This window comes from Manis javanica, chromosome 3 (genome assembly GCF_040802235.1).
Source record: "Manis javanica isolate MJ-LG chromosome 3, MJ_LKY, whole genome shotgun sequence".
In the NCBI taxonomy this organism is placed as follows: Eukaryota; Metazoa; Chordata; class Mammalia; order Pholidota; family Manidae; genus Manis; species Manis javanica.
This window is the reverse complement of record NC_133158.1, coordinates 206,503,803-206,526,621: the sequence shown is the minus strand read 5'-3', so window position 1 is coordinate 206,526,621 and position 22,819 is coordinate 206,503,803. Positions and strand designations below refer to the sequence as shown.

The 22,819-nt window shown below is 35.0% G+C and overlaps 1 protein-coding gene across 8 annotated transcripts in view; it reads right to left on the bottom strand.

The window, feature by feature from the left end:
* Nucleotides 1-22,819, bottom strand: part of PPP3CC (protein phosphatase 3 catalytic subunit gamma) — a 77,253-nt gene that overhangs the window by 16,287 nt on the left and 38,147 nt on the right. For all 8 annotated transcript variants that reach the window (XM_037024722.2, XM_073232675.1, XM_037024720.2 and 5 more), the window contains exons 4-10: nt 19,609-19,720; nt 11,189-11,334; nt 9,694-9,833; nt 8,570-8,647; nt 8,391-8,485; nt 4,706-4,831; nt 3,900-3,971 (exon numbers count right to left, since the gene is read on the bottom strand). In XM_037024722.2, coding sequence (XP_036880617.1) covers nt 3,900-3,971; nt 4,706-4,831; nt 8,391-8,485; nt 8,570-8,647; nt 9,694-9,833; nt 11,189-11,334; nt 19,609-19,720 — 769 coding nt within the window. The remainder of the gene's footprint in view (nt 1-3,899; nt 3,972-4,705; nt 4,832-8,390; nt 8,486-8,569; nt 8,648-9,693; nt 9,834-11,188; nt 11,335-19,608; nt 19,721-22,819) is intronic.

Below are 22,819 nucleotides of genomic sequence, written 5' to 3'. Positions count from 1 at the left end.
TGATCCATGGGCTGTAGAATGGATATTGTGTTAGCAGGCATGAAAACAACAGGAATCTCATTGTCCATCTTGATCAGAGCTCTTAGGTGACCAGCTGTGTTGTCAATGAGGAGTCATATTTTGAAAGGAATCTTTTTTTCTTGAGCAATAGGTCTCAACAGTGAGTTTACGATATTCAGTAAACCATATTATAAACAGATGTCACCCAGGTTTTGTGGTTCCATTTATAGAGCACAAACACAGTAGATTAACATAATTCCTCAAGTCCCTGTGATTTTCAGAATGATAAACGGGCATTGGTTTCAACTTAAAGTCACTGCTGCATTTGCCCCTATCAAGAGAGTCAGCCTGTCCTTTAAAGCCAGGTATTGACTTCTCTCCTCTAGCTATTGGAGTTCTAGATGGCACCTCTTTCCAAAAGTCTGTTTCATCTACATTGAAATTTTATTGTTTAGTGTAGCATCTTACCTAGATCTTCTAGATAACTTTGTGCAGCTTCTACATCAGCCCCTGCTGCTTCACCTGCACTCTGATGTTTAGAGACAGCTTCTTTCCTTAGACCTCATAAACCAACATCTGTTGGCTTCAGACTCTTCTTCTGCAGCTTCTTTACTTTTCTCAGCCTTCATAGAAGGAAGAGAAGGGCCTTGCTCTGAACTAGGCTTTGGCTTAAGGGAATATTGTAGCTGGTTTGACTTTCTATACAGACCACTAAAACTTTCTCTATATCAGCAATAAAGCTGTGTTGCTTTCTTATCATTTGTGTGTCCACTGGACTAGCCCTTTTAGTTTCCTTCAAGAACTTTTCCTTTGCTTCACAACTTGGCTAACTGTTTGGCTCTTGGCTAGCTTTTAGCCTATCTCAGCTGTAGACATGCCTTCCTAACTAAGCTTACTCTCACTTCTACCATTCGATTTAAAGTGAGGGATGTGTGACTTCATTTCACTTGAATGCTAGAAGCCATTGCAGGGTTGTTAATTGGGCTACTTTCAATATTATTTGTCTTAGGGAATAGGGAGGCTTGAAGACAGGGAGAGAGATGGGGGAACAACCAGTCAGTGGAGTGGTCACAATACACACAATATTTACCAGTTAAGTTCACCGTCTCATGTGGGCACAGTTCATGGCTCCCAAAGCAATTACAATAGTAATGTCAAAGATCACTGATCACAGATTCCCCTAACATATGTAATAATAATGAAAAAGTTTGAAACATTCCAAGAATTACCAAAATGTGATACAGAGACATGAAGTGAGCAAATGCTGTTGGAAAAATGGTGCCAGTGGACTTGCTTGACCTGGTTGCTATACACCTTCAATTTGTAAAACACACAATATCTGCAAAGCACAATAAAATGAGGTCTGTATTATAAATAAATGTAAAACCGTAACTCTATCAAATGCTAAGGAGGTAAGTGGTGATATAAGGGAGGAGGACGGGGTATTGGATCTAGTCAGGGAAGTCAGAAATGTCTTGCATGAAGAAGTTAAAATAAGCTGAACAGGAGCTAACTAGAAAAGAAAGGGAGAAAGGTACATAAAAGAAATAATATTTCATGTAGAGAATCTATTATATTGATATATCATAATTGACTTACCCAGCTATCCACTGAGGGATATTTAGATTGTTTTGAATCTTTTGCTATGACAGACTATATACTTCAGTAATATTCCCATATGCAATTTTGGCATAATTTTATAAGCATATCTTATAATAATCAAGAATCCTGTTTTAATACATACAATAGAGTATACACAAATTTCCACTTAGATTTGAATATAAATTTTACTAGACCTATTTCTTACATATTTCATCTTCCTCTAACTTAAATTCTTATTTGTTTTAGTTTTCACTTAGCTGCACTTACTCCTCAAGAATGGGTTCCCTGTAGTGACTGCCTATCCCATACATAAAGATACTCACAAGCTATGCTCCATCTGCTCTGCACCTTCCGTGTGGACTGTTTGAGTCTTAAGTATGTGTAGGACTCTCCTCCATATTTCCCAAACAAGCTAGGCTTTCTCCACTATGCAGTCAGTGTATCCTAACGGTTGAATGAATCAACTTAGCATAGACATTGGAAAGAATGAAACAGCCAGAGCTTTGTACTCAGGTACCACCATCTTTCCAGAAACTTATGCATTCTCAGCAAAGTTAGGACCTATTTTTAAAATCAAACCTCCCACAACACATTAGGAAAAAGATACTTGGCTGTATATATAATAAAATGTTACTATATAAAGATCCCTCACAGGCCAATAAGAAGAAAAACAAATGTACATATAATCCAGTAGAAAAATGAGACAGTATATAAAAGGTATGAATTGCTAATTCACAAAAGAGAAATAAACAGTCAATAAACACAAGATAATGTTTGTTAGCACCATAAAAATACAAATTAAAATAAAACAACAGACTATAAAAATTACAGTAAACAGCACTGGAGACAGCATCGTGAGCTATGCATCAGAAACGCAAATATAAATGGTACAGCCTTTCTTGTAGTTATCTGTATCCGATTTAAAATTTAAACTACTAATTGACACAGATATTCAATTTCTAGAAATTTATCCTATGGAAATAATCAAGAAAATGTTATTCTCCATTTCCTAATATTACTTTCCTTTCTTTTGTACCATAAATCAACACCTGACATTTTTATTTATTGTCTTCCTTCCACAAGAATATAAGCTTATTGAGTGCAAGGACCTAAGCACTACTTGGCACATAATAGGCATGAAAATACTGGTTGTTGACAGAGTGCGCAAAGATATGTCTACAAGAATTTTCAAAACTGTGGAGTTTTAAAAGGAGAAAATTAGAAAAAATCCAATACCCAATAGCAGGGGATTGGTTAAAACAAAGAGTCATTGACAAGGACAACAATATAACTATTAAAAATTAGTCTATACTGGTTAGCCAGAGACAGGTAAGATTCCTCAAGGGAGGAACAACCTAAGACAGGCACAGTCGCAGGGGGGCCATCAGGTGAGAAATTGGGGATCAACAGTGGTGAAGCTTAGAACCTCACCCCCCCTGTTTTGAGAGAAATCTTCTGCATCCGTGGATGTTTTGCTGCCCTTGTCTAGCTTGGATTAATACTTAGTCCATAGGCACACACCTGATCATATACATTTACCCTCTTACAGCACTAAACTATGTTTTCTACCTTTATCTTGCATCTACCTACCACTTCAGCATTTTATTAAAAATAAAAATTATAATAATAATAAAGGGAGAAATGTGGGATCCACATATAAATCAAGTATAAAAATCAAACGAATATTCATATTTGACCTGATTGTTTATAGTTCATAATGCGTGATCAAAACCGAAAGTTTCTGTGATGACTGCCCTTGTACTGTTCACAATGTAAGAATTTATTCACTATGTAAGGATTCGTTCACCATGTAAAACTTGTTCATTACGCTTCAGAAGATTGGAGACTGACGAGAATTAGGCTTGAGATGGATTAATGATTGTGCATTGAGCATTGACTCCCCTATACAGAATTTTATTGTTGTTAACAACCATTTGATCAATAAATATGAGAGATGCCCTCTCAAAAAAAAATTAGTCTATAAAAAAGCAGTAAATGCTTGTGCTACTCTCATATGACCTCATTTTTGTTAACAGAAAAGAAAGGGAAAAATAAATGCAAAGATAAAAGACAGCTAACACAGTACATACATCAAGATGTTAACAGTAGATAGCTATGAGATAACAGGATTATAGATAACCTTTTTGTTCTTTCTTATGGTTTCCTATATTTTTCAAATTTTATTTTTCTACAATGAACACAATTCTTTTTTAATAAGACAAAGAAAATCATTCACAAATTAAAACCAAACCCCAAATTCTTCATTTCTAATTCAAATGAGGAAAAGGCAAGTTTACCTTCAATTTCATCATCGGAAATCAATTCATCATCAGAGCATATGTTGAGAATGTTAACCAGCATCTCTGTGACTAGATGATAAAACAAAATAACCCAAAATTTATACAATTACTGAGGTACTCGCTCTAAAATAATCTGGGTGTCTAAATAAATATACATGTTAAACAAACATATGTAAAAATGATTTTCTATTTAGTAGTTATAAAGAGTAACATTTAAGGTAGACCTTCAGGCTTACATAGAGTTTGAGGAGATGACCTGCCCCAGTAAAAGTCTGGGGTCTTTGAAGGAACTACAGCATAATCACTTCATTTCATTAGCCTGCTGGCCAGTCTTTTCCTCACTGATGACGCACATGAAAAGATTTATTCCTGTTTTACAAGGAAGTTAAGCCACCAAGTCTATGTCTAACAGGCTTATTTTATGTTTTCATAGCTTATTTCTATAGGTGTACAAATAAAATTCTAAGGAAAATTTAAAGTATTTCCTATTTAAATCTCTATTGCTGAAGAAATCACTGAAAGAATGGTATAGTCATGTGCATTATTTCCATATCTTGATCATAGTAGGACAGCTACTTTAAATTGGTATTTGGGGTTAAGAACATAGTCAACTAGCACTGTAATTTAAAAGCCAATTAAGTGCCATTTAAAAATCTTTGTAGAGAACAAAGATAATTAGAAAATATTTATGATAATTTTAAGAAAAACATTTCTGCACCACTGGGGGCTCATGCAAATTTCAGAGTGTGTTCAGGCACTATTAAGGCAAATAATGGTCCATCTAGATGCTTTAATTCTCTTACCTTTCTCCCCAACAAAAGGCAAAGACCACGTGAAAACATCCATGAAGTTTGGAAGCCAGTAGGGGTGTGGAGAGCAGTTAAACTGCCTGATATTCATGACATTGTTTTCATATTTTAACACAGCAGCTAAAAAGGAAAAATCAGGAAGATCTGGCACAGAAGAACATGACACGGCAAATGGTATGCATTGTACAGTTGTGCACCTAACTGCATGCAATTCAGGAACTTACTTTCCATTTGTAAATTCAAGCCCCAGTATTTAAGGGCAGATGGAAAAATCTTAAAGCAATTTATGTAGTTCATTCTTTTAAGAATTATCCCATGGAACAAAATTACCTGAAGATCCCATATCATAAAAGTACAAAAGAAACTGAGCTCTGAAACTTCAAAGAGTCATTACACAGTAACTAGTGTCATCATAATTTCCCTTTATAGGTCAAATGGTTATAATTATAAATCTCCTTTGAAGGCAAACATTTCTCATTAAATGGACCCCACCTGTTTTGCTTGTCATTAGCCAGAGCCAAAAATTTTATAAACTCTCTGAGAGTTTATAACTTAGCAATTATCAATTCATGGTGGGGGATATAGGCGGTAAACTTGGAGCAATTTACAATAATGTTCGCTAGTAGATTAAATCATCTCTGCATATAATATAGTGGATAAAAGAATACCAAGCTCTCCTTTGCAGTCAGTACAGTATATCGTTGGCATTCTATAAATGTTTACTATTAACCAGTTCATATATTTGCACACATACTTTGGTACCAAACTGATTCTTTATATTTTAAAAGTTTTAAAATCCAATTCCTTAGTCCCCATCACCAGCACTGCAATATTGTATGCATTATTCTCTTAATTATTCTTACTGCGATTGTAAATAGAATCAGACATAATAGTTCTCTAGAAATGACAGATATAGCTCATCTCCTGGTTCCTGTTTCTTTGCTTATTATAGGATAGCCTTTTGTTCTCAAAGTTTAGGTTACTGAATATGTAAAGTGCACACCATAGGTTTTAAATACATGAAAACAGGCTCTCCAGCTCTTAATAACCTAACTCTGGTTACAATGTACATGCCCTATTATTTTCTGTGCATATTTTTTATTTAGGCTAGATGAACATACAATTTTTCAACAATTCCCCCAATCTACACAGGAAAAATAGGTGAGAGGTGGGTCTCAACAGTAGATGATTAGAAACTAGAGTTATTAGGTATGTTCCCAGCGGACACAAAAAAATAGAAACAAAAATCTCTAAAAATTATGACTTGAGGGTGTTTCATATAACCGATGGAACTAAGAAATACCTGTGGGTACCAGTAAGTCTAAAGAATATTCAAGACAGAAATGCAACAGTAGGAGAAAGAGAAGAAGGAAAGGGGGATAGAGTTGGATTTCTCAAGAAAAGAGGTATTGTATGGGGAGTAACTGAGACCACCAGATATTGTTTCAGATGCTACATTTCCTTAAAAAAATGTTTAAGAAACAAACAAGGAAGTAATATTATTTCAAGATAAAGTTACCAATTATGTCAAAGCCAACAGAAAACTCAGGTAGAATAGACTACAACTTTAAGTCTTCTAAAGGAGCAATCAAGAACAAAACCAGATTAGAATGGGGCAAAAAATGAGCTGGCAGTTTAATAAAGTGATTGCCGATTTAAGTGACATGTTTCAGCTTAGCCCACTGATAAACCACTGGGCAATCAAGAGATACTCCTAATAGTGAGGTTTAAAAATGAAGTGAGAAGGGAATGTCCTCCTCGCAAATACAAGTACGAGGGTCACTAAGTGTTCTTGGAGAAGTTTAACAGCTCAAGCAGCACATAAAGGAGGAAGCAGAACAAAACTAAGTCTTAATATGTTGTAATATGTAATAACTAGTAAGAAAAGGGAAATTTTAAAAATGGAGTTAGCGAGGAGAGCATTGTAGGACAGGACAGCTATGACTCAGAAAAGGATGATGAGAAGTAGAAAGAAAATATGAGGCTGGAAGAAAAACTTAGTCAAAGAAATGCTTTTTGAAAATAGATAGCAAGTCACTGAAGACACACTGAGATAACTGATCCAAATCAGATTTAAATGATATGTGCCATTCCTGAGTTTACTTTTAAATAGAGTAAACAGTAAGCATGTTGTGGAGTTCTCTTAAACTCTCCCCAACTGCATATACAAGGTATGACTATAAAGTAATGAGACTTAAGAAACTACCAACTAAAACACACCAGACCTTACATATCAGATGAGTATGGTCCTTTGATGTAATCACACGAGGCACTAAGACTGTAAAATGTAATAGCATCAAAGCAATTTATAGTTTGAACAATGCGTTTAATATTCATTCCTAATATTCCAACTTATCTTCAACAATACTATACATCAGGTATTTTAAAGATAAAATGAGGCTCAGAGAAGTTGATCATCTTAACTGAATTTGAAAGTAGAGTGAGATTAGGCTAGGCTAAGTCTTACTGTTCTTTTCAGTACACCTTGCTGCCTTATCGTATATTCAGTCCAAAGCTGCTGCCATTACTCAAAACGTTTTTGGAACCCCTCTTGCAGCACTGCCTCCAGAGCCATGTTATAAGCAACATGAGAAGAACCAGTCTCATTCCCTTATAATCATACCTTGTTTTTGACCCCGATTGGCGTTACCTAGCTTGGTCACTCACCTTATTCATCAGTCTTGATTCCAAATGACTTTTGGCAGTTCAAAAAATCAAATCCACCCTCAAAGGCCGAAGATTTCCCATCACTGAGGATAATCAAAAGAATGTATCACAGACTCTGAAGGCAATACCAAAAGAGGAGTTCCCAAAATGTTTCAAACAATGGCAGCATTGTTGGAAGGAGCATACAACCTCCCAAGGTAGTTACTTTGAAGGGACAATACTCACTTGGATATATGTTCTGGCATGTTTGCTTAGACGTTCTATTATTTTATAGTCATACTTTATAAACAACAAAATAGTTACAGAGGAAGTTACAGAAGAAGTTTTAGGGGACCACAGCCCTGACACAAAACTTAAGAACTATGAATCAGAAAAGTTAAATTAAGGAAAAAAAAGACTTCAATAGGATAAAGTCTTAGAAGTAGAATTTCTGGCTCAAAAGGCATGTGTATATCCAATCCTCTTTTTTATACGGGAAGCCGAAGTTTAGAAAGGTTATGTGACTTCCCTGAAGTCACACTATTAGTTTCCGGCAGGGCTTGGACTAACATGAAGATTCTTTTCACTTTTTGTTTAGTATTCATTCTACTTATCTATTGTTTAGTACCATTCCTCAAGAAGAGTAAAAACAGATTAATAATTCACAAACATTAAAATACCATAAGGGTGACATTTTATTGAGTACTGTTATTTATTTATAATTCACCAAAACAAATAATTTATGCTGACTATTCTAACTATAATCTGAACTAATTTATTCTTTTTATAAAAGGTAGTACAAATCAGATCTATTATGGTCACTATTTATACTCACAGAGCCCAATAAATTTTTAGGAGATAAAAACCAAGTAGCAGTCTAAATCCTGAGTTTCTTAGCCTTTGTCCTGTAAGACTTTTCTTCCTTATTTAAAATTTATATATATTAAAAAAATACATAGACACATACATATGATTAAACTAGAGCTCACATCAGCTCACAGATTCAAACTCAAATACTGCCGGACTCCTTTACCTTTATTGTTATAGACATCTAGGTAATTGGGGGCAGAGAAAATTGTAATGAGTGATGGAAAGCCTGTTGTTTGGCTCTTCCTATACATTCGATACCTGAAAGAAAAATAACAGCCCATTTGTCTTGATATTAAAGGCAAAAACTTTGTGGTAATATTTGGTGCAGTTTTAATAACTTACCCAGCATCTTGGGCTTCATGGGCTCTGATTATTGATAACAAATTATTGTTCTGCAAAAATTCACAAACTGCAGGGTAACTGAAAAATAAAATTAGAAAACAAATCCAGAATTAACACAATTCTTTTTTAACATGAGGAAGGGGAAAATCACATTGACATAAAGTGAATTTGTTTCAAAATTATAGGTCTTATACATCACTGAACTTTGCCACAGGATTGTGTTTGAGAAGTAGAACTTCGGGATCAAGGACCACAGGCATTTGAGAGATACTGTTAAAGTCACTCCATAGAAGTTGTACCAATGTATATTGCTTGAACAATAAAAAAGTATTATGCTCTTTATTTTAAGCAATATAAAGAGGAACAAAATTTAAGTGACTTCATCATTAGTCACTGCTAAAGGTTGCAGAAAGGAATGAAACAAGATTGTTAGAAGAATGCTAAAATTATGGCAAAATTGAGGTTTCTTAGTTTGTATGTGTGGATTTCATTTAATGAATACATTATCTTAGGCAATTAACAGATTTTAGGGGACTAAACAGATTTATTAGTAGTAACAGTAAAATACTGGGAATAAAAAATTTAGACTTCAAACTTCCCTATATCTTCCTAGTTTTGAGTGGCAAAGCACAATGAAAGGTCACATATGAGATTTAAGACAACACCCAACATCCAGGAAATGTCCAGGTCTTAGTTCACAATGTCCTGCTCTTTTTATATCTTTGCCTATATCAGCGGTTCTAAAAACTGGGAGCTTTTTGAAAATAACAGAATTTCCCTGCCTCAGACCTACTAAATCAGAACCTCTGGGGGAAGAACCAAGAAATCTTTATTTTTAAAAAAGTCTATAGATGATGTTTAGGAACAAATAATCTAGATCATTTAGAGTTGGATAACATTTAAGCACTGCAAGATGTTCTGTTCAACCATGTTTGGTATATTACACTTATTAGGAAATAATACCTAATGAAATAAAAAACAAACAAGAGCTTTCTGCTATTAATCACACATTAAACAGAAGTCCCTATACTACACAAATTCAAGATAGAAAATATTTAAAAATAATTTGATAAAGTATATTATAATTTCCTTTCCTAATTTTATAACTCTGAGTATTAGCTTACCTGTAAAAATAAGAGCACCCTCGGACAGTGTTGTGGGTATAGTGCTCCAAGGACTTTTCATTGCCATAATCCTCTGAGGGATCAGACCAAAGCAGGTCGCACACTGGCCCAAAGGCTGGAGGTTCTTTAAACCTGTCTAACTGGAAGACATGCAAAAGCCAAAAGAAGAAAAATCATGAAAGCAAAAGAGCTTTTGGAAACTGGTATGGGTGGGTCCCAAAACACCCCTTGCACCCACAAGAATGCATGCAGAGAGAAAGTAATAAACTCCCAAAAGGATTTTCCTTTAGGAAGAAAACAAACATTTAACAACTTTAGATACACAGTTTTTGTAATAAATTTTTATAAATATCCCTGTCATCTAATCATATGACAGAAAAGGATCCCCTTACATCCTAATCTTAAAAGTGGTACTTATTTAATTTGAATGTGAAATCAACCACTATGGAGATGTAATAATATATGTAAAGACTATGTAAAGTTCATTTCAATTGACTAAGTGAGCCACTGACCATGGAGAGCAGGAAGGGCTTTATAATGGTTTGGTTCATTGTTTATCTCATTCAAATGGAGATTTCTTTATTTTAAAGAACTCTATAGTTTTATTTTGTGAAGGGCTTTCATCCTCCATTTTACACATGGAAGCATTTCAATGTAAGTTACTAATGCCTTTGGTTACTGCTGCTTTGGTTAAAAGTATAAAATCTAAGAGAAAACTAATAGCTAAAGCAGCTGAGTGCTAACTAACAAGAGGATTCTACCAAGTGAAAGGGGAGCTTCTCACTAATACAGTTGATTCAGAATTGGAGAAGTGCTGGTTATTTAAAAGACGACAATGCAGCAGAAAAGGCAGTGTGGGTAGGCGCACCCTCTTACCCCAGTGGAGTAGCTTCAATTCAGAGAAAAAAAGATTTACAAAAAAATCTTTAGTTTCAACAACTATATAGTAAGAGAATACAAAGGTAGAGAAGATAGTAAAATAGAATAACGTCGGTATAGAAAGACTGATCTTTTTTCAATCATTACGATATAGAATCCTAAAAATAATAATCACCAAGTCAGATAAAGTGTAGTAATTCTATCATTTGAAATGCCCGTAAATGAATTTCAGGGCTAGAAGAGTCCTGAGACGATCCATTCCAACTTCCTCATTTCACGGAGACGAAAATGTGACTAAGAGGATTTGACCAAAGTTACACAATTAATTGCAGGACAGGGATTGGGACCCTTGCTTCTTCATTGTATATAAGGTTTCAGGGCTCTACTAAAAAAAATTATGTTTCTGGTTGGTAGAAACACAGATTTCATTAAAAATTGCAGAAATTTTCTGGCAGATATACAGCAAATGTTAACAGTAAATATCTTCCAATAACAAGATCACAAGTGATTTCCATTTTTGTACTTCATTACATTTTCAGTAATAAAGACATATTAGTTTACTGCAATAAAACAAAATTTTAAAAATTCTCCATGAGACTAACAGAAGATTACTTACTTTCCTAATGTCATCTAAACAAGTAATTTCAGGTGACATCCCTCCATGTACACACAGAAACTGTTGGTTTAAGAGGGCAGCAAGAGGAAGACAGTCAAATGTATCCATACAAGCATCATACACCTGTTCAGAATATTTGATTCGACCTATCAAAAAAGGAAAAATAATCAAAGGAAGAAGGCTAAAATTTATCACATATGAAAAAGGATACACGTCAGAAGATCACGAAGCCACTTTAAAGCCATTTATTTCAGACAAATTTGAAAACACAATCATCTTTGTAAGATATTTTTTTAAAGTTGGAGATAAAGGGTAAATAAAATTGTTATTCTTCTCTAAAGATACGTGTGACCTTGGATTAACTTTCTAGCTCTGTTGGCCTGGAAACCTGATAAAGTAAACTCAGCTGTGTTATTAAGCAACACTGCTTACGGTGAAAATGCCCAATTACCTGGTAGGAAGCTATAGCTTTGGTCTCCTCTGAGTGTGGTGACTCATAAGGTATATCCTTATGGGAGCCTGGAAGCTATACTATAAAGCTTTTACAAGAGGTATTGGTGATTGTGATGCAGAATGTTTCTCTGGATAAAATGAGAGTTTCTGTGGCCAGGATTCTCACCTGGCCCTGGTTGGCTAGCTCATTATACACGTGCGGGCAATATGTTGCTACTGACTCTTTATAAAGAGCTCCACCCAGTGCTCTGAGCAATACCATGGCATGGCTGCAAGGCTGCAGGAGAACAGATACGAGACTGGAGTGGTGGCAGCACCAAGGACAGAGACTGAAACGGCTGCTGGGGTAGAGAGGCCCAAAGGCAGAGACCGGCTTGCTGCATTCAGACTCGCTCTGAGTGGACAGGATTCTAGTGATTGACCTGCCAAGGTGAGAATGAAGTTGGGTATAAACACTTTCACCCCAAGGGTGTTCCACTGTCATTTCTTTGGTCTCATTGAGTCCATAGTGAACTTGTCTAGGGCCTGAAACTCACTGGCAAAACAACAGGTCATGAAATAATAGGTGTAAAACTGAAGAAGACTGTAGTTTAAAAAGAAAAGGAATATTTTCTTCTTCCTTGGCCTTGGATGTCAAAAGTCAAGCCATGCTTGGAGGTGCATTTTGGAAGGGAAGGCCAGAAGTCACACAGACAGGCAGCCCTCCAGGACTGTGAGCTGCTTCTCCTCTTACAAGATTCTGTAAAAATGAGACAGAGCCTACAGGACATGGAGAATAAAACTATATAGCAAGTGAGTCAGATTATCTATAATTGGTAATTATGTTTGTGTTTAAGTCCTTCTTGTAATTTCCAAGCTTTTAGAAAATATATGTTTAACTATCAGAGCCCAGTTTGGCAAGACTTTGGAAATAAAGCAAAGGTAATGGGTCCATATTTGGGCCAGAGTGCAGTACATATATGGCAGGAATGACTGGAGACAGATCTATAAAAATAAAGTGTAAACCAGTAACCCACACTTGAGGTTATAAGGCTTTTCACCCCTGAATGTGAAGATTCTCTCTTTATTGCCAGTACTGAGTGATCAGGGTTAGAGGGAATTAAGGTAGTCTTTGGGTTCCTTTAGAAACTCTCAGAGCATTCTGTATTACCATGACAGCAGGTAAGACCACCTATTTCACAACATATGCTAAGTCTATTATGACATCCAAGTTAACAAAAGCCAACGTCTTATGCATCTTTGTATCACCTTACAATTTCATCTTATATTCTACTTTATATTTGAACAGTATAAATGCTGGCTATTTCAAAAGTACACCCACCACTGGCCATAACATCTGTTGAAGGAAAAAAATCAAACAAAAAACCCTTTTTATTTGTGGCCAGTGATTGACTTTTTTTCCTGAAAAATCCTTGGAGTCAGAATTCCCTCTGTTGCCTAACATCAATATGGAATTCCTTTGTAAGAGTCTTAAGCTTGCATTTAAACAGGGTTTTGAATTACTTACTCATTCATGCTCCAAACACCATTTTACATCAATAAAATGCCTTTCAACCTTAAGAATCACTCAAAAGAAGTCCTTAGCCTACTTCCAAAAAGATGCCAAGTCTGGATAAAGATGGCGAGGAATACAGTGTCTTAACCCATTTTGTAAATTAAAATAAGCAATCACAAGTCAAATTAAGATCACCAATCTACTTGACAAAGATTTCAAAGTAACAGTCATAAATATGCTCATTGATTTGCATAAAAGTTATTCACAATCTCAGGAAGGACTTCTAAAAAGAGGTAGAAGAGTTGAAAAAGAGCCACTCAGAGCTGAAGGATACAGTAACTCTAATGAAAAATAGAGTGGAGAGAACGAATAATATATTAGTGCAAGTAGAGAAGACAATCAATGAGATGGAAATTACAGAACAGGAAAACAATGAAGTTGACAAACAGAGAGAAAAAGGAATCACTAGACTCTAGAGGACACTAAGAGAGCTGTGTGACAACTCTAAATGAAACAATATTCACATAATAGGGGTACCAGAAGGAGAAGAGAGAGACAAAGGGGTAGAAAGTCTCTTTGAAAAAACAATTGCTGAAACCATCCCCAATCTGGGAAAAGAAACAGATACCCAGGTCCTGGAAGCACAGAGAGCCCCTAACAAAAGGAACTCCAGGAAAACAACACCAAGACATAAAGTAATTAAAATGACAAGTTTAAGGATAAAGAGAGGGTAATGAAACCAGCTAGAGAGAGGAAAAAAATTACTTATAAAGGAAACCCAATCTGGCTATTGGCATATTTCTCAGTGGCAACTTTACTGGCCAGAAGGGAGTGGCGTAAAATATTTAATGTAATGAAAAAGAAGGCCCTTCAACAAAGAATTCTCTATATCAAGATTATCATTCAGAATTGAAGGAGAGATGATAGGTTTTCCAGATAAACAAAGTTAAAGGAATTCACCACAACTAAACTGGCCTTACAGGATATATTAAGGGGATTCTGTAGTAGGAAATGTTCTTAAGTCTAAATGTTTTTCACCAACGATTGATTTAACATTTATTCATTATTAAATCCTCAACCCCTCTAGTGTGGTTACTATCTATAAACATAGATGTTACAGAATCATTGAGTATATTCTCTATGCTGTACTACTATCCCCATCACCAACCTATATTGTGACTGCAAATTATTGTACCCTAAAGCAACTTCTTTAAGAGGGAAAGAAAAGGTCACAACCAGAAGGAAGAAAATTATGAAAAGAAAAAAAATTAACTGGGAAAAGCAAACAACAAAGGTAGTAGTACAATTACTTAAAAGCTAGTATGAAGGTTAAAGGACAAAGCAGCAAAATCAACAATTTCTAAAAATCAGGTAAGGGAATCACTAAATTAAAGGTATTAAAGAAGACTCATATAAATAAACTGTGGAGGAGGGGGAGTTAAAAATATAGTACTGTTAGAATGCCTTAAGCGACTATCAACTTAACATAGGCTGCTATATATGTTGAAATGTCATATGGTAACCACCTAAACCTATTATAGATACACAAAAAATAAGTGAATCCAACCATAACACTAAAGAAAACTATTACACACAAGGCAAGAGAGGCAAGAGAATAAAGGATCAGAGAACAAAACAACCAGAAAACATTGAACAAAATGGCAATAACTATATACTCATTAATAATTATTTTAAATGTAAATTGACTATAGACATTAAGAAGTGACTGGTGGTTACTATGGGGGAGGGGATGAGTGCAGTGTGTGAGGGGTATAAAGAGGCACAAAATTTCAATCATAATATAAGTTGGTCACAGAGACAGAAGGGCAGCATGGAGAATATAGTCATATATAGAGAATATAGGTTCTGTAACATCTTTCTACGTTGACAGATATTAACTACTAGTTGGGGTGAGGATTTAATAATGTGTGTTATGTTGAATCACTGCATTGTATACTTGAAACCAATATAATATTCTACAGCAACTATACGTCAATTTTAAAAATATAAATGGACTAAATGCTGCAATCAAAAGACACAGGGTGACTAACTGAGTGGATGAAAAAACAAGACACATTTAAATACTACCTATAAGGCCTAAAGCCTAAATACTGCAAAAGGCCTAAAGACACACACAGACTAAAACTAAAGTGATAGAAAAAGACATTCTATGTAATCAGAAATGAAAAAACAAACAAGCTGGAGCAGCAATACTTATATCAGACAAAACAGACTTCAAAGTATACTGTAAAAAGAAATAAAACATTATATAATAATGTAACAAAAATTTTCTACTCACTCAACAGAGAAGCACCTAAATAGAGCAAATATTAACAGACATGAAGGGAGAAACTGATAATAATACAATAATACTAGGGGACTTTACCACCCCACTTACATCAATGGATAGATCATCCAGACTGAAAATCAATAAGGAAGCAGTGGCTTTGAATGACACATTAAATCAAATGGGTCTAATAGATATATACAGAACATTATATCCAAAAATAGCAGATACTCACTCTTCTCAAGTACACATGGAACATTCTCTGGGAGAGATCACATGTTAGGCCACAAAACAAGTCTTAATGTTTAATTAAGCAATCTTAGAAAGGTTTCACATGAGCAACATTGTGATTTCAACATTCACCCATATTATCAAGTCCCCCATGACCCCATTGCAATCACTGTCTATCAGCATAGTAAGATGCTATAGAGTCATTACTTGTCTTCTGCGTGCTATACTGCCTTCCCCGTGACCTACCTATACTGTGAATGCTAATCCCCCTTAATCCCCTTCTCCCACCCTCTCCAGCCCCTTCCCTTTGTTAACTGTTTGTCCCTTCTTGGAGTCTGTGAGTCTGCTGCTGTTTTGTTCCTTCAGTTTTGCTTTGTTGTTATACTCCACAAATGAGTGAAATCACTTGGCACAAGTCTTAATAAATTTAAGAAGACTAAAATCATATCAAGCATCTTTTCCAACCACAACACTATGAAACTGGAAATCAATTACAAGAAAAAAAAGTAGAAAAACACAAGTATGTGGAAGCTAAACAGCATGCTACTAAAAAAAACCAATGGGTCAATGAAGAAATTAAAATGGAAATCAAAAAATACTTGCAGAATAGTGAAAATAGAAACACAGTAATTTAAAATCTTCAGGATGCAGCAAAAGGGTTCTAAGAGGGAAGTTTATAGCATTACAGGGTTACCTCAAGAAACAAGAAAAATCTCAATCTAAACCTACACCTAAAGGAACTAGAAAAAGAAGAACAAACAAAGCCCAAAGTTCATAGAAGGAACAAAATAATAAAGATAAGACATAAATGAAATAGAGACTAAAAAACCAAAAGATCAATGAAACTAAGAGCCAGTTCTTTGAAGAGACAAGCAAAATTGGTAAACCTTTATCTAGACTCATAAGAAAAAAAGAGAGGACCCAAATAAATGAATTCATAAATGAAAGAAAAGTTACAACCAACACTAGAGAAATACAAACAGTTATAAGAGATTATGAAAAATTATATGCCAACAAACTGGACAACCTAGAAGAAATGGATAAATTCCTAGAAACATGGAATCTCCCAAAATAGAAAATCTGAACAGATTGATTAGTAATAACAAAACTGAAACAGTAATCAAAAACTCCTAATAAAACTCCCAAATGAGATAGCTTCACAGGAAAATTCTACCAAACATTTAAAGAAGAGTTAATACCTATCCTTTTCAAATTATTCCAAAAAATTGAAGAGGAAGGAAATCTTCCAAATTCACTCTATGAGGCCACCACCATTACCCTAATACCAAAAGCCAACAAGGACACTACAAAAAAAAAAATTGCAGAAAAATATCCATGATGAGTATAATGCAAAAATCCTCAACAAAATATTAGCAAAGTGAATTCAAAAATACATTAAAATGTTCATTCATCATGACCAAGAGGGATTTATTCCAGGGATGCAAGGATGGTTCAGTACCTGCAAATTAATCAACATAATATGCCACATTAACAAAAGGAAGGATAAAAACCATATGATCATCTCAACAGATGCTAAGGAAGCATTTGACAAAATTCAGCATTCATTCATGATAAAAACTCTCAACAAAGTGGGTACAAAAGGAACACACTTCAACATCATAATAAAGGTCATATATAACAAACCTATGGTTAACATCATACTCACAGCAAAAAGCTGAAATCTTTTTCCCTATTATCAGGACAAGACAAAGATGCCCCCTCTCACCACTTTTATTCAACATAGTACTGGAAGTCCTAGCCATAGCAATCAGACAAGAAAAATAAATAAAAGGCATCCAAGTTGGTAAGAAAGAAGTAAAATTGTCACTAGTGGTAGATGACACAGTACTATGTATAGAAAACCTTAAAGACTCCACTAAAAAACTATTAGAATTAATGAATGAATTCAGTAAAGCCACAGGATACAAAATCAATATACAGAAATGTGCTGTGTTTCTAAATACAAATAATAAATAATAGGAAGATAAATTAAGAGATCAATTACATTTATAATTGGATTAAAAAGAATAATATGCCTAGGAATAAATTTAATTAAGGAGGTGAAAGACCTATGCTCTACAAACTGTATGACAATGATGAAAGAAACTGAATAAGATACAAATAAATTGAAAGCTATTCCATGCTTATGGATAAGAACAATATTGTTAAAATGGCCAAACTGCCCAAAGTAATCTACAGATTCAGCGCAATCCCTATCAAGATACCAAGGGCATTTTTCACAGAACTAGAGAAAATAATTCTAAAATTTGTATGGAACCAAAAAAAAAAAACCCAAATAGTCCAAGTAATTTTGAGAAAAAAGAACAAAGCTAGGGGTATCATGCTCCCTGATTCCAAACTACTATAAAGCTACAGTAATCAAAAGAGCATGATACTGGAAGAACATACACACAGACCAATGGAACAGAACAGAGAGCCCAGAGATAAACCCATACCTATGTGATCAATTTATTTATTTTTAAATAAATTTTTTATTAAGGTATGATTGATATACACTCTTATAAAGGTTTCACATGAAAAAACAATGTGGTTATTACATTTACCCATATTATCAAGTCCCCACCCATACCCCAATGCAGTCACTGTCCATCAGTGCAGCAAGATGCCACAGATTGTGATCAATTAATACATGACAAGGGAGGCAAGAAAGTACAGTGGAGAAAAGACAATCCCTTCAATAAATGTTATTTAGAAAACTGGACAGCCACACACAAAAGAATGAAACTGGATCATTGTCTTATACCCCAAAAATAAACTTAAAATGGATTAAAGACCTAAACAGAAGACCCAAAACCATAAAAATCCTAGATGAGAACATAAGCAGTAATTTTTTTTTAAATTTTCTTATGTCCCCCCCTTTTTTAAAATTGATATACAAGGCAGTAAACTCTTGAACACTGGCTTTAGTAAATTTTTTCATGATATGTATCCCTAGGTAAAGGAAATAGAAAATAATAAGCAATAAACAAGTAGGACTACATCAAACTAAAAAGCTTTGCACAACAAAGGAAACAGTCAACAAAAGGCAATCTACTTAATGGGAGAAGATATTTGCAAATGATATATCTGATAAGGGGTTAATATTCAAAGTATATAAAGATCTCATATAATATTCAAGACCAAAATAAAACAAATAATCCAATTAAAAAATAGCCACAGGTCCTGAAGGCATTTTTTCAAAAAAGACATACAGATGGCCAACAGACACATGAAAAGATGCTCCACTTCATTAATCATCATGGAAATGCAAATCAAAACCACAATGAAACTTATTACCTTGCAGCAGTCAAAATGGCTAGTATCAACAAGAAAAGAAATAACAAGTGTTGGTGAGGATATGGAGGAAAGGGAACCCTCATACACTGCTAGTGGAACTGCAAATTGGTACAGCTACTAAGGAAAGCAGTACAGTAATATCATCAGTCCCAGCAATTCCACTTCAGTGGATTTATCTGAAGAAAATCACTAAATTTAGAAAAGGCAACCCAGGAAAGAAAATCTCTGAGGAGATGACATGAATGAAATAAAGATGTAGGTCTTATACGTAGATCAGTATCTGGGGAAACAAGAAACAGTAAGCGGAAATACCCTGGGCAAGTCCTCCCAAACAAGCCCTGTGTTTATCCATCCAAAAAAGAACAGAAGTCTATGTCCCAAACAGTTAGGCAATAGTGATTATTTTTAAGTGGTGTGATTGTGGATAATTTTTATCTTCTTTGGACTTTCCCATATATGGCAAATACATTACTTTATAAACAAAAGATGTAAACCCAAAAGTCATTTTCAAAATAAATGCCTTGAAAGGCAGAATCTTGGGTCTTACCAGAAAAGAAACACAGAACAGGAAAGCTTTGAGTTCTTTCATTTCTTTTTTTCTTTATGTTCGATTCACTTTGAACTGGCTAAAAGGTAGCCAAGTGTTATTATACTTACATTCCTGTTTGAAGGTGAAATACTCTGTAAGATGCCTGCATTCATGATTTCCTCGAAGCAGAAACAATGTTTTAGGATGATTAATCTTTAAACTCCACAAAAACAGCACACACTACAAGACAAATGAAGGATAACATTTCATTTGTGACCATGATAATATGCATAAAGACAATTTATATAATTTCAAATGCCTTGTAATGGCATATCTCATTGCTATAGTCCCAAGACGAAACATGAAACTTTCCATCTTTTGAATGTGATATGCTATTGCCCTAGAATTTGACAAAGCACAGGAAGTAGCCTTCACAGAAGTCTCTCCTTAATTTCTGTTCCCATATTCTATCCAAATATCTAGAACTCTGTGACAAAGCCAACCCCCCACCGCCACACACACACACACACATATATATATATACCTCAATCTTAAAAGCTGTATTTTATTTAATGGGGAAACACTAGAGACATTTCCACTAAAATCAGGAACAAAGCACAGATAACTATCTCCTCTAACTATTCAAGATTGTATTAGAGGTAACTGCTCAATTGAATTAGACAAAAGAAACCAATTAGAGGCTTAATTTAAGAATGGGTAAAGAAAAAATAAAACTATCTCTATTGTAGATGATATAACATAATAACATACCTGAAAATCTCATTATCACTGATAAATGAATTCAAGTAATAAAAGAATCCAGTAACATAGCAGGATATAGAATTAACATACAAAATCAATAGCTGTCATATACACAATAAATAGGACACATGGTAGAGAAAACTCCATTTACAACAGCAGCAAAAATGATTAAACATGTAAGAATAAATTTAACAAAAAATGTGCAGAACTCGTAGCAGGAAAAATGTAAAACACTCCTGAAAGACACAAAAGTAGACATGAACAAATGGAAAGTTACGATCTGTTCTTGGATAGGATGATTCAGTATTAAAAGATTACAGTTCTTCCTAATGTATAAAATCACGGCAATTCCAATAAAAATACCAACAAACTATTTTATGGAGGCAGACAAGTTGATATTAAACTTTACGTGGAAAAATAAACATGCAAGAAGAGTTAGGAAACAGCCAGGAACACTGAAAAAGAGAAATTATAAGTAGTTGGGACTAGTCCTCCTGGGTGTTAAAACATATCATTAAAACAGTGGTATTGGCACATGTAAGTATACCAGTGGAATAAAATCCAGAAATTAATCCAAGTACATACAAAAATTTGGTATTTGATAAAGGTGGCACCCTAAGACACTGCAGTAATAATGATGGACTTCTCAGTAAATGTCTCTGCGACAACTGGTGCCATTTCAAAAAAAAATAGATCCATATCTCACTTAAATACATAACAAATGACAAATTGATAAGGGATCTAAATATATTGAAATGAAACCATACAAGGTTAGAAGAAAACATGTGGGTGAGGTCTTCTTCAGCCTTAGTGTAGTGAAAATTTTATTAATTAATGAAAAATCCAGAGGCTACAAAAGAGAAGGTGAATTTGCGTGGTAAAAGACAACTTGGCAAAAAAACTGACAGACGACATATTCACTTAACTTTTGACCACTTATAGAAGCCTAACCTGAAAATACATCTCTGACAATAATACATACGTACAAGGTTGCAGCAAAATATTGGAAATACCCTAAATACACAGGAGAGACCATACACAGGAAAGAGGCTAAGGAAATTATGATACTACATCCGCACAATGAAGTACTATGATGCTATTTTTCAAAAAAAGAGTGAGAAAGATCTCTATAAACCGGCTTGGAGGGATTTCCATGATACAGTGTTTAGTGAAAAAAATCAAAGTATCTATAGTATACTATTGTTTTTGTAATAAAGAAGGGGATATAAGAAATACATGTGTACCTGCTCATTTGTGCATAGGAAATACAGGACGGATAATCAAAAACTGAAGAGATCTGTCACCTACACAGGGGGCACAGAGGAAAGGGATGGCAAGAAGTGGGGCTAGGAACAGGTTAGGAGGAATAAGGAAGGAGTGACAATCTCAGAGCTTACCTTTTGGGATAGCTTTGACCTCTAGAGCCATAGTAATGTTCTACATGTTACCCCCACCCCCAATAAGCAATTAAATCAACTAGCATGTAACTTTATACCTATCATTTTGGTAAATATTAGAAGAAAATGAGATAAAACCAAATCTTGGAGAAAGGGAAGTGAGGATATATGAACTCTTAGGTGCTACTAGTAGGACCACGGACTGGTATGGCTATCCTGCAGAGATCTGCAGTAGTCAGTTCAGGTATGAAGGTATGTGCCATTTCCTCTAGCAATCCCACTCTTGTACATAAGCCACAAAGAAACAAACATGGAACAATAAGTGGACTTACATCAGGGTGCTCATCAGTGTAGTGTTCATTGTAGAAAGAAATTGGAGGCAACCTAGGTGTCCACCACTAATAGAGAACTAAAACGTCATGGACATATACTATTGATACTATACAGCAAGCAGAAGACCATGAACTAGAGACATACAGCAACCTACAGACACCTTAAGAACAGTAAGTGAAAACCAAATCAACAGACAATAGAGCTACAGCAGTGGTTCTCAGTGCGCTCACATTCATCCCAAAATGTGGTACATCAGCATCACACAGGGACTTCTTAGAAATACGGATTTTCAGGCTATACCCTAGACCTAATGAATCAGAAATTCTGTGGTGGGACCAGGAAACTGTGAGCAACCCTTCCAGATAATTATGATGCATGCTGAAGTCTGAGAACCACAGAATAGCACCATAACATTTGAATAGTTAAAATACTTTATCCACAAAAATCCGATATTAAAGAATTAATATGATGTATGATATGTATTCTCAGGTATATACCATATACAATAGAAACATGTATTATGGGGGAAGGGGAGTTATGGAAAACAGAGGTCACAGAAAAGTAAGAACACAGGGACTTTGTAAAGACTGGTAATAAACATGCCGTGACCTGAAGAGCTTGATTAATTCAAGTGAGATTTTTCCCACCTCCCAAAAAGGATAGACCCCAAAATTCTGAATCCAAATGCCTCTCAGTGTGCCTGATGTAAGTCACCAACATCTCTTGCCCATGCCCACGGGGGGTGTCCTTGTATCCCCTCTGGGTTCCTCTAGTCAAATCAGCACATAATAGCCAGGGTAATCATTTCAAAACAATGTATGTCACTCCCCTACTCCCCTGCTGAAAG